General features: G+C 34.1%; 2 protein-coding genes and 1 pseudogene across 3 annotated transcripts; all 3 read left to right on the top strand.

Annotated features, from left to right (window-relative positions):
• The first annotated feature begins 4,368 nt into the window (after nt 1-4,368).
• On the top strand, nt 4,369-6,413 carry LOC125187474 (WAT1-related protein At5g07050). Its single transcript, XM_048084071.2, has 7 exons — nt 4,369-4,630; nt 4,707-4,769; nt 4,840-4,956; nt 5,031-5,274; nt 5,348-5,506; nt 5,593-5,744; nt 5,828-6,413. The coding sequence occupies exons 1-7, from the start codon at nt 4,425-4,427 to the stop codon at nt 6,060-6,062; spliced, it is 1,176 nt and encodes a 391-aa protein (XP_047940028.1). The 5' UTR covers nt 4,369-4,424; the 3' UTR covers nt 6,063-6,413.
• Nucleotides 6,414-6,875: 462 nt separating this feature from the next.
• Nucleotides 6,876-9,828, top strand: LOC125187722 (70 kDa peptidyl-prolyl isomerase-like; annotated as a pseudogene). The gene is made up of 12 exons (XR_016130393.1): nt 6,876-7,092; nt 7,438-7,524; nt 7,625-7,885; nt 7,959-8,036; nt 8,118-8,198; nt 8,296-8,481; nt 8,563-8,652; nt 8,753-8,877; nt 8,964-9,087; nt 9,174-9,319; nt 9,387-9,514; nt 9,607-9,828. The product of XR_016130393.1 is annotated as a 70 kDa peptidyl-prolyl isomerase-like (transcript).
• Nucleotides 9,829-14,154: 4,326 nt separating this feature from the next.
• Nucleotides 14,155-16,004, top strand: LOC125189439 (cytochrome P450 98A2-like). Its single transcript, XM_089059683.1, has 3 exons — nt 14,155-14,708; nt 14,777-15,177; nt 15,253-16,004. The coding sequence occupies exons 1-3, from the start codon at nt 14,222-14,224 to the stop codon at nt 15,898-15,900; spliced, it is 1,536 nt and encodes a 511-aa protein (XP_088915809.1). The 5' UTR covers nt 14,155-14,221; the 3' UTR covers nt 15,901-16,004.
• The last annotated feature ends 307 nt before the right edge of the window (nt 16,005-16,311 follow it).

Below are 16,311 nucleotides of genomic sequence, written 5' to 3'. Positions count from 1 at the left end.
TTAAATTTTTCTTCTTTATTAGGTAATTAAAAAATAAAGGGTTAACGAGTAGGAAAATACCATATCCTTAATTAGTTTGAAAAACTTATCGACTTGAAGGACAAGATATATTTATTTTCAAAACATAAAAGCTGACTAATTTCCCAATATGTATGATACTATTATACAATAGTAGAATATGAATATTCTCATAAATACAATATGTATACATTCGGAATTGCTAAAACACAACTATTTTACCAATTACTACTCATTTGGAAGAATCTATTTGTTTTTTCAATCCAAACATTCTATAGAATTAGTATATATGCATAGTGCCGCATTAACAATAAAAAAAACTTTAAACTTCCATTCTTATTTACAATTAATAGAATAACCACATGAAAATATATGAATGGAAAAATATGTTTATAAATATTTCGGAATTATTTTAGTTATTAGCCTACTCAAAATTGTTCCAACTTATTAAAGAACTAAGAACTGATCGTATTTAATCTAAATGGAGTACTAATTATTTATGCATATTGATTGAAGTACATGCATGTAAAGAAAAAAAACAAAAATATTTAAAAGCCATAGCTTTTCTTATATGATTGAAATAAAATGAATTGCACTAACAAATCAAACCAACTGAATCTTTGACCATAACTTTTCTTTTTCTTTTTCTTTTTTCTTGAATGCGATATTTGTCCCTTGCCCTCAATAATTCGAGCTTTTTGTTGGTGAAAATTGGTACTACCATAATCGAAATACCTTCAATAAAAAATGACATATATAAAAATAAATACTCCCTCCGTCCCACTTAAAATGCAACATTTGAGAATCGGCACGAGATTTTATGTAGTGTTGTTTTATGAGCTAATGAAGAGAGAGTAAAGTAAGAGAGATGAAAAAATAAAGATAGAGTTGTTTCCATTTAAGGAAGCATTTCATTTTTAATGTCCAACCAAAAAAGGAAAATGTTGCATTTTTAATGGGACAGAGAGAGTATTAAACTAACATACTTGATTGATGAGCCCTGTACTACACACGAATATCATAATAATTTATTCAAAAGGTCCAATATTAATCAATTATACCATAGGTTTATGAACTCGTTAGGATTGGTCGCGATGCATTACAGAATCCACTAATTAATTTCCACTTTTATTTCTTGGAATTATACAGCTTTATGCTCTCTAGTATTATACTATCTATATTTTAAATAAATTATAGAATGAACTTTAAGTTCATGGCGACTTTTTTATGATAAATGAATAGAAATATAAAACTTACGTTGGTATATATGCTGGGCTCGAACTCAAGTTTTTTTTTTATCTCAGCCAATACACACTTATATGAACTTTTAAACTATTCACTTAATAGTCTAAGCCAAATTTTTTGATCAATTCGGATTGTTTATCTTGAATAAAGATGCATCAAAATAATGATACGCCTACATATAAATGATTTGTTAAATACTAAATTAAAAAATCAACGAAAGTTTGAAAAACTTTTTAATTTGCCTAAAATTGTTAATCGACCTAGTAAATGAGTAACAGAGAAAAGCACATACTAATATTTTTAAATTTAAGGTAAAATTCATCATGCAGTGCTCAAAATTTGGGTTAGAAGTTAATTAAGAATAACCTTTTACTTGATGAAAACTTAAAAAATAGATTAGAGTTCCTCTATTTTTCATTTATGTTTCAAGATTTTAGCTCTTGTTATTTTCTTCCCAAATAAGCTATAGTGAAACTTGAGGTAATGGTATAAACAATTAAATGAATACTCTAAAATTATTTTATTTTTCATTTTTTTATTATATATATTTCGTAAAAGGTATTTTAATAAAGAGCACAAAAAACAACGAGTCTACTTTTATTGGTTTAACTTTTTTTTGTTGCTCGTGTTATGAAAAAGAACGGAGAGAAAACATTCTTTTCTTTTCTTCTTTTGAAATAATTTGTGATTATTAAAAGCTTTTGTTTTTAAGTTTATGATTAAAAAAAGGTGGAATGCTTTTGAGTGGTGCCTTTTGTGGCCTTTTTTCTTGTTCCGGAGAAACAAATTTAGTTGTGCAATTGCATGGATGCTCTTATTTCGGAATTTTGTAACAATGAGATAACATTCTTTTTTTAATTATTAAATTGAAATAATATTCTTATTTGGTACCTAAACCTACTTTACAAGATGCATATCTATTAACTTTTCTACTCAATTTTTCTTTTTCTTAGTTCGTTTTATATGATTTTAATGTAAAAGTAACAATAATTGATATGTCGTGATTGCTTATTAAAGCTCTAGTAGATTCTACAAGTTTTGTTCTTTCTCCAACATTCTTGGTCTTTTACTCTTTTCCATTTCATCGCTATTTTATGAAGTTGAGGGAATTAATTATGGAGACTTTATATTGGCACACACGACGATAAATTAAATATATTTATCACGTACGTCAAATAAAATATAAACTATACACATAATTTAAATAATAGAGTCATACTACTATTTATGTACACTGTACACACACCTCCAACTAATTAAAGGGATTATGCTAACGTATTTAATACTAGTAGTAGAATACAGCTCTTTTGTTTATGTATGATGAATAAGAATTTACAAGCTACAACAAATGTCAAATAATTAAAAATTGTTCAAAGTTTCAGTTACACATCAATCACACATCGATTATGAGCGATTTCCTATGTAACCGCCATATTTTCTCTAGATTTCTTTATTTATTTGACACTCCTTGTTAAAAAAAAGGTTGTATCGCCAACCCAGCACCCCCACTCCCAGCCCGACATTAGTGAGGGAAGTTAAATCACGGTACTCAACGGCTCACTAGAGGGGAGAGTTCAATCCACTGTCTCACCGGAGACCCACCTCCACAGAGGCCTCACGCTTGTGCCCGAGAGGTGGCAGTCTTCTCACGATGATAGTGGGATTCGAACACCTGCTCATTGTTACAGATCTCCGACTCTGGAGCCAACTGAGCTAAGAGTATATTATAAGTATCATCATAATATAATATCTCTCACAATAACTTATAGAGTGAGTCCCGGCTAAATATCGTGTGAGAAATGACTTTATGCCTAATTGTCCACTTTTTTTACACAAAATCATGCCCAAATATGGCTAGCTACCGACTAACTTTGTTGCTATATATTATCATGTGAAATAATTGAATTAGTATATTATTTTTTTGTGGTTGGAGATTGGCTATGGAAGCAGATCATAGTTGGAAATAATTACAACACCTGATCATTTATATACATAAATCTGCAAATTATTAGTACTCCATTATATAATTCTTGAGCATTAATACTATGCACCTATTATGAATTTAATCAAATCAATATAATAAGATATATATACCACATATTGAGTTATGAGTGATTATACTTTCACAACCATATGCATAGTTCATAGTTGCCTTCGATTTACCCTAACTTTCTAATAAATCCATTTGATTATAGCCTTCACGATACAATCTATTATATACTCCACTTAGGTATATACTTACCATTAAAAAATAGTATCAAAACTGAAATTGAAATTCCTTAATATTTAGTTGTATTTTTAAGCTTATGCACGAAATTGGAATTATCAAAACTAGTACTAGTATGAATTCTTTTTACCAAAAGCATATTAGATTAATCACAAAATTAGACGAGAAAGAAACTAAGCCCTAGCAATTAACCACAATATAATTAGTAATTAATTTTGGGAACTAAAACTAGTAGCGGAGCAAAGGCATCGGGGCTGACTGCTGACAAGAGGTGGTGCCCGCAAATTGGCATCAGCTACCACTAACTCTAACTTTATCTTTTTTGGCAACTCTCTCAACCCACTCTGAGAAAAAAAACAACATAGCAAAAGGAACCTACAAATTTAATTAATTATGAAGAAAAAAAAAAATCAAATTATGATGAAGCCACCTGGAACTCACGTAGTGATGTAAGCATAAAAATCAGAATATTCAATTAGATTCAGCTGAAGGCCTGATGCTCAAATTCATATACTCTTACTGGTTAATTAAAAATTATAAATTTTTAATTAAAATTTATTGATTGTAATTAATTTAGAATGGACGCATATATCAAGTTGCATAAGAGAGTACTCATATTAAGATTGATTTTAGAGATCAATCGACAATATTGTAATAGAAAAGATAAATTAAATGCTAGTAGTATACTAAAGATAGTGAAGTAAAAATCTATGCATTATAAACTAGATAAATAATAAGATTGAGAGCTGTAAGTAAAAAAAAACAAACAAAAAAAAACTAGATAAATAATAACCACTCCCACTCCCACCCCTACCCCACCACCACCACCAAAAAATCTTACAAATACCCTAGTTCCAAGCACCCATTCCTTAGGACAAACGCAAGCAATTCAAGTGTTTTCCTCACTTCTCTTCCAGGCTCCAGCTCAAACAAAATGGAAGGAAAAAATTGTTGTTGCACCAGTTTTTATGACAAGGCTAAACCTTACATAGCCATGATATCATTGCAATTTGGGTATGCTGGAATGAATATCATTACCAAAGTTTCTCTCAACAGAGGCATGAGCCACTATGTTTTGGTTGTCTACAGACATGCCTTTGCCACTGCTGTCATTGCTCCTTTTGCCCTCATTCTTGAAAGGTTTCTTTTTTTGCCAAATCATATCAATTAATTGCCCCTTTCTTTTCTTACTGATATTATAATTATTTTGGAACAGGAAGGTGAGACCAAAGATCACATTCACTATTTTCATGCACCTATTTGTTCTTGCACTTCTTGGGTAAGTTTTTTTTAAATTATATATATACTCCTATTTATTTTATTTAAGTTAATCAGTTCTTGTTTATTAGACCTGTGATTGATCAGAATCTCTACTATGCTGGGCTGAAATTCACTTCTCCAACTTTCTCATGTGCCATGAGCAACATGCTCCCGGCCATGACATTCGTCATGGCAGTCATCTGCAGGTACGGCCAAAACGACATACACAATTCGGACTCAAATAGACTGTTAATTATTGTTTTGGATGAATTAAATTTAGGATGGAGAAGGTGGACATGAAGAAGGTGAGATGCCAAGCAAAGGTGGTGGGAACACTAGTGACAGTTGGTGGAGCTATGCTTATGACAGTTTACAAAGGGCACGAGATAAACATGGTGTGGTCACACTACACTCACTCAAATGTTCCTGCCCCAAATCAAGAAGATGCGGACAAGGATTGGGTCAGGGGCTCAATTCTTCTCATCATTGCCACTTTTGCTTGGGCTTCCTTCTTCATCCTTCAGGTTATACCTTTTTTTAAATCATTTTTTGTTTTAAGGTTATAATCTTATATTTATAATGAATATTGTTAAATAGGCAATCACATTGAGGAAATACACAGCCCAGCTATCTCTCACAGCCATTGTGTGTTTCTTGGGCACACTTCAATCTATTGCAGTCACATTTGTGATGGAACACAAACCAAATTCTTGGACTATTGGTTGGGACATGAATTTGTTAGCTGCTGCCTATGCTGTAAGAGCTCACTCTCTAACTTTATAGTAATTATTTTATTTTTTTAGTAATTTTTTTAAATTAATATAATTAATATGGGTGGACAGGGTATCATATCCTCAGGGATAGCATACTATGTTCAAGGTGTGGTGATGCAACAAAGGGGGCCTGTTTTTGTCACAGCATTCAGTCCATTGATGATGGTGATTGTAGCCATCATGGGCTCTTTCATCTTGGCTGAGAAGATTTATGTTGGAGGGTAATTGTCTTAATTATTTTTACCAATTGATTTTTTTTTATTAGTACATTATTAATTTGTTGTTTTTCTCATTTGGAATCCAGGGTTCTTGGAGCAGTCTTGATTGTGATTGGATTGTATTCTGTTTTGTGGGGAAAATACAAAGAATATAAAGAGAAGGAAGCTGAGGAATTTCTTGAGCCAATAAAGGATTGCACTCAAAATGAGACCCCAATAATTCATGATATTGAAGCAAATCATGATGGAATTCAGACCAGTCAGTCAAAAAAGATTAATGTCCCTGCAGCTGCAAATACTGTGGATACCACTAAAATTTAACTGAAGCAACTAGAACAAAATATATAATAAAAAATGACATGGATAATACCCATCTTTATTTATTTTTCTTTTCTTTATAATTTCTTTTCCTCCCATTTTGATTTGGGTTTTTGTTGTTTTGTTGTGTACTCTAATCTGTAGTGGACTACTACTGAGGTTGTAAGAATTTACTGAGGAGATATGAAATGGTAAATGACTCTTTTTTTTCAAAAAAAATAATACTAATATTAGTGGGAAATTGGTGATAGTGGTTTTCTATATATGTTTCCACTTTGAATAGACATATTGTAAACGTCTGATTCAGACTCCCACTTGTGAAATTATTTGAATCGGCATGGTTTGATTGCTTTATGCTTTTTTGTTAATATATGACGTAATTACGGTTTTAATGCTACTATGAAATAAATCTTATCTTGATAAGATGTTGCTATATTAATCTCGAAGAGTTGAAAAAATAATGGAGGAATTAGTATATTGTTTTTAGAAACATTCATTAATGACTTCAAGAATGAATTTTGATTAACATTTAATTTGGATTGAAAATTGGATTCCAAGTCTGAAAATGAAAATTATTTTGAACTAATATCCAATTTTAAAATATATTAATAATAATTGCACGACTAGAATAAAATAAAATTAGTGGCCCAACAAAAAGTGGCGTTTTTCAGAATATTGTAAGAAAATCAATATGAAAGAAATCCATTCTAGCCCAAATTAAATTAGGCCAGGCCCAAAGAAACAAAACTACCTAAACGTAAATAGGCCCAATGACTCCATTTGTTAGTTATCTTCCAACTGAAAGGAGGGAAACTAACGACTTATCCTCAACTCAAATGCAATAAGGATTCAGACCCTTATCTCTCATCCCTCTCTCTCTCTAGAAAAACACACCTTCTCAAAACTGCAATGGAGAAGGAAACGTTAATTTCTTGCCACAAATCAATCTCTCCCCTAAATCTTCATTTATGCAAACAGATTATTCAAAAAGGTATTTCATGGCAAACTCCAATCCCAGGTGATGAAGTTGCAGGTATAATATTTTTATGAATTAAATCATTTTTTTGTGTCTGTGAATTTGTTACTTGCCACGTTAATAAATAAATGTTTTGACTATATAAATTAAATTTAATTTGTATTTTCTTTTTTAGACTTGATATCCACTTTTAGTTGGAAAGAACTTAACATAGAACATCAAAATATTCTCTTGAATTGACTCCTAATTTTGGAAGATTTTTATTTCAATTTAAATTACTATTAATATCTCATTTATCTTGTTCATATTTATTTATTAATGGTTTTTTTCTTGCTACTCATTATTAGAAATTAGAATATGTTTCTTGATTCTTGAAGTGCTCTGTTTGATTCTTGATTTCAGTTCATTACAATGTGAGGTTGCAAGAAGGAGACTACTTCGATTCGAGTTGGGAGAGAGGAAGGCCTTTCAAGTTCAGATTAGGACATTGTATGCTTGTTTTCCCTTTTCCATCATCTAAAGTTTGTGTGATTGTGTTGTTTTTCGTGTTTTTTTTATTGCGAGGTGAAAAGGGTGTTTTTGTGAACAGGTGAGGTGATTAAGGGGTTGGATGAAGGGATTGGGACAATGAGAAAGGGAGAGAGAGCTGTCTTCACTATCCCACCATTCTTGGCCTATGGTGAGAGTGGCTCTCCTCCTTTAGTACCTCCGAATTCGACTCTTGTTTTCGATGTGGAGTTGATATCTTGGTGCCCTATTAGGGATGTTTGTGGGGATGGAGATGTTGTGAAGAAGATAGTGAGGGAAGGAGAGGGGTGGGCTACTCCAAATGAAAAAGATGAAGTCTTTGGTTAGCTTTCTTAACTCTCTCTCTTTCTCTACCTCCCTCCTTCCCTTGTTCTTGATTATTTGGTTTGTTGTAGTTAAGTATATAGCTAAAGATGAGAATGGGGTAGTTGTCTCCAAATGTGATGAAGGGTTGGAGTTCTCTTTGACAAATGGTGAGTTGTTATGAATTCTAGATTTTTGTTATTAAAATATTTGATTTGAAGAATTTAGATTGATTGGTTATGCTGAATTAGGCCATCTGTGCCCTGCAATGAGCAAAGCTGTGAGAACTATGAGGAAGGGAGAGAAAGCTGAGCTATCTGTGAAGTTTTCTTGTATGTTACTTATGTTTCTTATCAATTATTAATGTTGCATAGTTGGCATCTAAAACTTACCACAAATTTGACTCTCAACTACATAGTGAATTTCTAGATGGCCTGATTCAGAGTTTAATAAATGATGAAATGCCACCACCACCACATCGAGATTTGATCATCCATCTTGAGCTAGTGTCATGGAATGCTGTCATTTGTGCCAAGGGAGACAGCACAGTCCTAAAGAAGATCACGAAGAAGGGCGAAGGATTTGATCGTGCCAAGGAGGGATCCCTTGCAAGAGGTGATGATGATCATGATGATTCTCAACTTGTGATCGTCTTCTAGCTTTCTGTCCCAATTGGCTCAAGATCAGTTTATGCAGTGGTTGTCCTCAAGAAACTCGAAGATGGCACGGTTCTGGAAAGACGTGGATCAGAAGACGAGCCCTTCGAGTATGTGTGTGGAGAAGAAGGTGCCTTCCTAGCTACATTGCATGATCATTGCTTCCTTCTTCTTCACTTTCTTCATTAATTTGTCATTTTCTTGTAATGAAATTGCCCATTCTTCTGCAGAGGAAATCGATGAAGGTTTGGACAGAGCTGTGATGACGATGAAGAAAGGAGAAGAAGCTGAAGTGAAGATCAAATCTGCAGAAAATTCATTGCATTATCAAATCAAAATTGTTGACTTCATCAAGGTGCCAAAGGAAACATTCTACTCCAAAAAAAAAATCATAGATTTTCCACTCTTTTTATCAACAATTTCCACCAAATTATGTTTCAGGAGAAGCCCTTTTGGAAAATGGATACTCATGAAAGAATAGCAATGTGCAAATCAAAGAAACAAGAGGGAAACACACTTTTCCAAAATGGGAAATTTCAACTTGCCTCAAATAAGTATGACAAGGAATGTGATATCTAACCAACTAATTTTGCATACGTAGATTGTAAATTAACATCATATCTTGTGCTGATTGTTTAGTCACTCTGCAGGCCTTAAACTACGTCGAATACAGCCATTCCTTCAGCTATCAAGACAAGCTTGAGGCGAACTCTTTGAGGGCGTTGTGCTATTTAAACAACGCAGCATGCAAGCTGAAGCTAGGAGAGTATGAATGTGCATCAAGACTTTGCACCAAGGTCTAATTTAGTTATTTATTTTCTCTGTAATTTCATGCATTGTGATGATCTTGAAGGTATGGAACAGGTTCTTGAGCTCGATTCGTGCAACGTTAAGGCTTTGTTCAGACGATCTCAGGCATATATAAGAACATGTGATCTTGAGAAAGCTGGGGAGGATATCAATAGAGCTCTTTCCATTGATCCACAAAATAGGTATGCATACTTTTTTTATAAATATTAAGAACATTGTTTGTTTTTAAATGCTAATGTTGATGGAGATGGAGATATAATCTTGAGTTTCTCAGAGATGTGAAGATGAAATACAAGGAGGTGAAAGAGAAACAAAGGAATATGTTAAACATGAAGCCAAGATTTCCAACTCCACTGTTTCCAGGTTAAGTTGTTTGATTTAATGTTGGAAATCCTGATGTTGAGATCACTGCCAATTTTACATTAAAAAGACTACGTAAATTGGAAATTCTATGATCGTACCTATTTTCTCAATTTTAATTTGTCATTTGATTGTTTGTCCCCATTTGCATCATTATTTCAACAATTTTAGAAGGTTCAAACTCTCAAAAAAACAAATACAACAAGACATGTTCCTAGTAAGTGAGGCCAGCATATAATAAATGTTGTACTACTTATACATCAAAATGGTCAAAACAGAGACATTAACTGGAAGGGTGATGCTAAATGGCCACATTATGGCCAGCCACACAGGGTTAATTTAGTCAATTTATAGGTATCAGAAAATTAAAAAATTACTTAAATATCCTTTCCTCATTTTCAGTCTTTGTTTCCCTCCACCGATGATAAAGAATTCAGCCTCTTTCAAATTTTAAATTTTGAATTAATGATGCATTAATTACTGCTCCACTTAATAGCAAATTTAATTACTACAGTAGTTAATAGCAGATTTAATACTTAATAGCAAATTGGAAATTGAAGAGAATATTTTATGTCACAGTTACGGACTTTATCTCCATCTCTTCTAACTTGTTTTTTCTACCTATATCATCTCTTGAACATGTTAGTGATGGTACGAGAAATGCCGTGTTAGTAAGATTTTTCATTCTTAGGAGTATTATAAAATTAAATTATAGATTACCAAATTTATTTATTAATTTAAAATATATAATGATGCATGACAGCATGAATCTTTGTTATAATTTTTAAAAGGAAATTTTTGTAAATATTTGTATTAAAGAAAATCATCCTAATGGAAATGATAATTGAACAATTAAGATGAATTTTAGATTCAAATGAACAATTCAATAGTGATTACTGATTAGTGTATAATTTTAATCTAAAATTCATATCTAATAGTGAATTGAAACTAAACTCTATTGAATTGTCCGATTTGATCTAAGATTTAATTGAATTGAGTAGTATCAATAAAAAAAATCTCAACTGTATCAAATTAATCTATGTGCCTTTTTTATTCTATTTTTAGATGTAATTGAGCAATTAAGGTGAATTTAGATTCAAATAAATATTTCAAGTGAATCTAATTGTTTAATTGATTATAAGTTCAATTAAATGTTTAATTACACCTTCTAATCTAGTAAATCTAAGCACTATTGAATTGTCCAATTGATTCTATCATTCTATGTTTAGTTAACTATAAGTTCAATTGATTCTATGTTTAGTTAACTATAAGTTACATTTACAATCGAGTGAATCTAAGGACTATTGAATTGCTCAATTAATTTTATATTCAATTAATTATAAGTTCAATTGAATTATTTACGATTTTGGATTATCGGGTATCGGGTTGCCCGATATCCGATCGGGTATACCCGAATTATCCGATTTGTTTTCTAAAATTAATAAATTACTCCATGTTTTATTATAATTAAATGTAGTTTAATTTCTTAACTATATTTTAATTAATACTGAATAGTTAGCGCATAAGATATACTCCCTCCGTCCCGCTTTAGCAGTCCCATTGACTTTTCTGCACTCATTTTGTAATAATGATAATAAATAGTTAAAGTGGAGAAATAATAAAGTAAAAAAGGGAATAATATAGAGAAGAATCTTATCTACATTATTCTCTTTTTTACTTTATTATTTCTCCACTTTAACTATTTATTATCATTATTACAAAATGAGTGCAGAAAAGTTAATGGGACTGCTAAAGCGGGACGGAGGGAGTATAATTTAATTTTTTAATTATACTTTAATTTTACTAACTTGTGATATTTTGAATTTTTGATGATGTTATTGTTAGATCTCGATTCATATGAATTTTTTAATTGTGATGCTTATAAGGGATGGATGTTTGAACTTTTATAAATTTTGATGGTTATTGACTTATTGTAGATGGATGAAAGATGTTAATATAATTTATGAATTTTGTATTTTTCAATGTTTGTAGTTATTTTCTTTTAAATTCAAACTACTACAAGAATTTTGTATTCCTAAAAGTTTGTAGTTATCTTCTCTTAAATTCGAACTACTACAAAAATTTTGTATTTCTAAAAATTTGTAGTTATTTTCTCTTGAATACTACTTCAACTTTGTATTAAATTCAAATTAAATAATATTAAATAAATTCTAAAAGTTTATAGTTAATTTCCAAAAATGAAAAATAAAAAAAAAATCAAAATCACAATCGGGACTGGATACCCGTAATCAAATTCAGGTCGGATATCGGGTATTAGATTTTTGGGAATTTTGATTATATGATGATTATAATTTTATTTTATTAAATTTTAATTATATCGTCATTGTATTATCCACACTAAAATTAATCAAAAATGTGCCGTCAAGATTATATTCGTCGTTGCAAGTTTTTTTTTCCTGCTCAAAATCAATGTCAAAATATGTGGCTTGAGAATTACAACTTGCCTCAAATAACATGTTTCAATTTGAAATTTTAAGATAAAAATAAAAAATTCCATGAATAAAAAGCCTTAGATAATGACAATATGTGACAAGATAGAATAAATTTATCAAAATTGAAAATTAGAATTTGATCTATCAAAATTGAAAATTAGAATTTGAAACTATGTAAGCTCTAAAATTGAAATAATTAAAACATTTTCTTTAGGTAGTTGGCATCGGTGAGAATAGTAAGTATGGGCCAACTCCCAACACATCTTCTTCCTCCATCTCTCTTATTCCAATGTTGTACGCCATCTGCAACAATGCTTCTTCAAAAACAATCAAACTTCTTCTCTCTATTGATTTATCGTCACACATACACATATAACTTTATTGAAAACATTGAAGAAATCCATCCAAATTTTACAAAAAACCAAAAACATCAAAACGAGAGTCTTTTTCATCGCCGCTGCATCAATCGTGCTCCTGCGCCAGGATACTCAACGACGGCCAGCTTTTTATCCTCCTGCTTGACAACTTCTCCAGCTCCAGTTTAAGTTAAATAAATCAACACTTATTTGCTAGACTTGACATGAAGCTAAACTCATAAGTCATAAGAGAGAAGTTTAGGTGTTGTAAATTAGGGACTTTGCGAGCAAATCGAAAAGAAAATGGGTGAGGCCAAAGAGAAACTAAAAATGGCTCCATTTTGTGTAATGATGGCGGGAGAATAATATTAAGCGGGACTAGAAAATAGAGGCCGCCAAATTTTCTTCCAAGTATGAAAAGGACATAAATGTAAAGTCAAGTAGTATTAAACCGGAAATTTTAAGTAAATCGGTTTTTTTAGCTATTAAACCAGTTTATGGCCGGCCATAATGTGGCCACATAGCATTTCCCTAACTGAAATGGCCCTCGTCATGTATAAGTTCATCTTATTATTATTTACAAATTAAAGTATAAAATACTACAAAGTTGTTAAGTGGATTTTATTCTAAAATTATAAAATCTCACACTACTAACTCCTTCTTAGACCTAACTTTCTGGTGTAAGCAAATTAAGGCTGAAGAGGGGAGAGAATGCTGATCATCAAAAATTCAATTTATGTATTTTATTTTATTCAATCGAACCACCATATATCTATATATAATGCTCTAATAATTCTATCGAATCTTTTAGCTTTATAGGAGTATTTTTATTTTACTATTACAATATGAGCAGTTCAAGTGCATCTGATTAAATAATTGTAGCGAAAGTCCACTTCGCGAGATAATAATGTGCATTTTCAATAATAGTATGGATTTTCATTTTTCAATTGAATAGCTCCGAAGATGCAATAATTATATTGACTCTTATTTACTAAACCAAATCAAATGTAGAATATTACACAAAGTGGGTTGGTGGGAGGTTTTTATCTTTTATGCTTATATTTTTAATCTGATCATTCATGCCTTAAGCTTTTAGACCTAACGCACTCATTGCCAGCTTAAGTCAACTTTTTCATGGAAGCATACCCAAATTTAATGTTTTACGATTGAATTTATGCGATTTGGATTAGTACTTGTCACCTCTCTATTTTTTTCTAGTTATATTTTACTACGTTGATATTATCTGCATAGTGATATAGTGCTCGAAAAAATTGGATAGAAATTAGGAGGTGGCCTGACAAAGAAATCTTTTAAATGATTCCCATGGCTTAAAGAAAATCAGAAAATATTTGGTCAACCACCATTTTCTATATAATTGAACATTAATTAAAAAAGGCACGTTAGAGACGAGCCCTCATGAATATGAATGTTTCAACACGCAGGGACGAGTTAGGTAATAGTTTACGAGGATTTCTATTTAACTTTTTTTCTTGTTCCCTACTAAATGTTTTGTTCGACAAATTGAGAGAATAATAACTACTCGAAATTGAAAATACAATAGATCCAATCATGTTCAATAGTTAAAGAGCTAGTTTGTTAAAACACTTCTCCTACAATAAACAAATCATTGGATCATACATTCATACCACTGTCCCTTTCTCTCCACCAACCACACCACTATATAAAAACTACAGCCGGCCTCATCACCCCAAACCCAAAAATGGCCCTTCCTCTCATCCTCCTCGCCGCCGCCGCGGCCCTCCTCCTTGCCTACAAGCTCTTCAGCCGCCTCCGCTACAAGCTGCCGCCAGGACCTCGCCCGCTCCCGATCGTAGGCAACCTCTACGACATAAAGCCGGTGCTGGTGCGGTGCTTCACGGAGTGGTCCGACAAGTATGGCCCCATCTTCTCCGTGTACCTCGGGTCCCACCACAGCGTCGTTGTAAACTCGGCCGCCCTGGCCAAGGAGGTTCTCAAGGACAACGACGTCCAGCTGGCCTACCGCAACCGCACGAGGCAGATCAACAAGTTCAGCAAGAACGGCATGGACTTGATCTGGGCCGACTACGGCCCACACTACGTTAAAGTCAGGAAGCTCTGCACCCTCGAGCTCTTCTCCATCAAGCGCCTCGAGGGCCTCCGCCCTATTCGAGAAGACGAGGTCACCGCCATGGTTGAATCCATTTTCAACCACTCTGCCAAGCCTGGTTAGCCCCTCTCTCTGTATCTCTCTGTCTGTTCATATTATCTTGTCTAACGAAACGAACGACAACAGAAAACAAGGGCAAGGCTGTGGTGCTGCGTGACTACTTGGGAATGATGGCCTTCCTGCACATAACAAGGCTAACTTTTGGGAAACGGTTCATAGACTCAAATGGTGTGATTGATGAGCAAGGCCAAGAACTGAAGTACATTCTCAACAACGCAATCATGTTGGGCACCAAGAAATCGGCTTTCGCAGAGTTCCTTCCGTGGCTCAGCTTCTTGTTCAAGGAGCAGAACGAGGCCCTCGCTGCCCACGACGCCCGCGCCAGTAGCTTCACCACGAGGATCATGGAGGAGCACACGCTCGCCCGCCAGAAGACCGGCAACACCAAGAACCATTTCGTCGATGCTCTGCTCACGCTTCAGGAGGAGTACGAGCTTAGTGATGACACCGTCACCAGCCTCCTCTGGGTGAGTAGATGTGTGGTCAGTGGTCACATATGAAGAGTAGTAGTATTGATAAGTTTGTGATTTTGGTTGATGCAGGATATGATCTCCGCGGGCATGGACACGGCCACGATCACCGCAGAGTGGGCGGTGGCCGAGCTGGTCCGGAACCCGAGGGTGCAGAAGAAGGTGCAGGAGGAGCTCGACCGCGTGGTTGGCCGGGACCGTGTCATGACCGAGGCGGACATCCCCAACTTGCCGTACTTGCAGTGTGTGACCAAGGAGTGCTATCGGATGCACCCTCCGACACCCCTGATGCTCCCGCACAAGGCCAGCACGGACGTCAAGATAGGCGGGTACGACGTGCCCAAGGGCACGACCGTGAGCGTGAACGTGTGGGCCATTTCCCGGGATCCGGCCGTGTGGAAGGACCCCCTAGAGTTCAGACCGGAGAGGTTCCAGGAGGAGGACGTCGACATGAAGGGCACGGACTACCGGCTACTGCCGTTCGGCTCGGGGAGGCGGATCTGCCCCGGAGCACAACTTGCGATAAATCTGGTGACGTCGGTGTTGGGCCACATGTTGCACCATTTCACGTGGTCCCCACCTTCGGGCGTGAGGCCCGAAGATATGGACATGATGGAGCAACCCGGGACGGTTACTTATATGAGCAAGCCTCTCGAGGCTATTCCCACACCCAGGCTCCCTGCGGAGCTCTACAAGCGTGTGGCCGCTGGGAATGTCTGAGTCTGTCGCATATTGCTTGCTTGTTTTACGTTTTGATTTTGTCGTTATAAAACAACTGTTATTGTACCTCTTCAAACAATTAATTGAACTTCAAATTTACACGACTGGATACGGTTGTAGAGGCGGTTTTTGTTCAAATCCCTCCTTTTATTTTAATGAATTTTTTAATTATCCGGTAACAAATATGATTCGATGAAAGAAAGTGAAGAAAAAATAAAATAAATGGAATCAATAGTTGTAATGAATTCTTGGATTGGATCTCAATCCAAATTTGGATCTAGCTACAAGAAAGAGGCTTTATTTTTAAATATCGAATGAAAAAATGGAAAACATAGTATTCCATAAAAATGGAATTCAAAATAATAATTCAAAAAGAGTTTCGTTTTTGAATGAAGTTACACGATCCAGTTC

The sequence above is a fragment of the Salvia hispanica genome, chromosome 5, assembly GCF_029641045.1.
Source record: "Salvia hispanica isolate PSC_SH4W2 chromosome 5, Shi_PSC_v1, whole genome shotgun sequence".
NCBI lineage: Eukaryota > Viridiplantae > Streptophyta > Magnoliopsida > Lamiales > Lamiaceae > Salvia > Salvia hispanica.
Note: the sequence above shows the minus strand (reverse complement) of the source record. Positions and strands in the feature narration are given on the sequence as shown.

Coding starts and splice junctions, on each gene's coding strand:
- LOC125189439 (XM_089059683.1), top strand. CDS start 14,222: ATGGCCCTTCCTCTCATCCTCCTCGCCGCCGCCGCGGCCCTCCTCCTT. Junction 14,709..14,776: donor CAACCACTCTGCCAAGCCTG/GTTAGCCCCTCT, acceptor GAACGACAACAG/AAAACAAGGGCAAGGCTGTG. Junction 15,178..15,252: donor CCGTCACCAGCCTCCTCTGG/GTGAGTAGATGT, acceptor TGGTTGATGCAG/GATATGATCTCCGCGGGCAT.
- LOC125187474 (XM_048084071.2), top strand. CDS start 4,425: ATGGAAGGAAAAAATTGTTGTTGCACCAGTTTTTATGACAAGGCTAAA. Junction 4,957..5,030: donor GTCATGGCAGTCATCTGCAG/GTACGGCCAAAA, acceptor AATTAAATTTAG/GATGGAGAAGGTGGACATGA. Junction 5,745..5,827: donor GAGAAGATTTATGTTGGAGG/GTAATTGTCTTA, acceptor TTTGGAATCCAG/GGTTCTTGGAGCAGTCTTGA.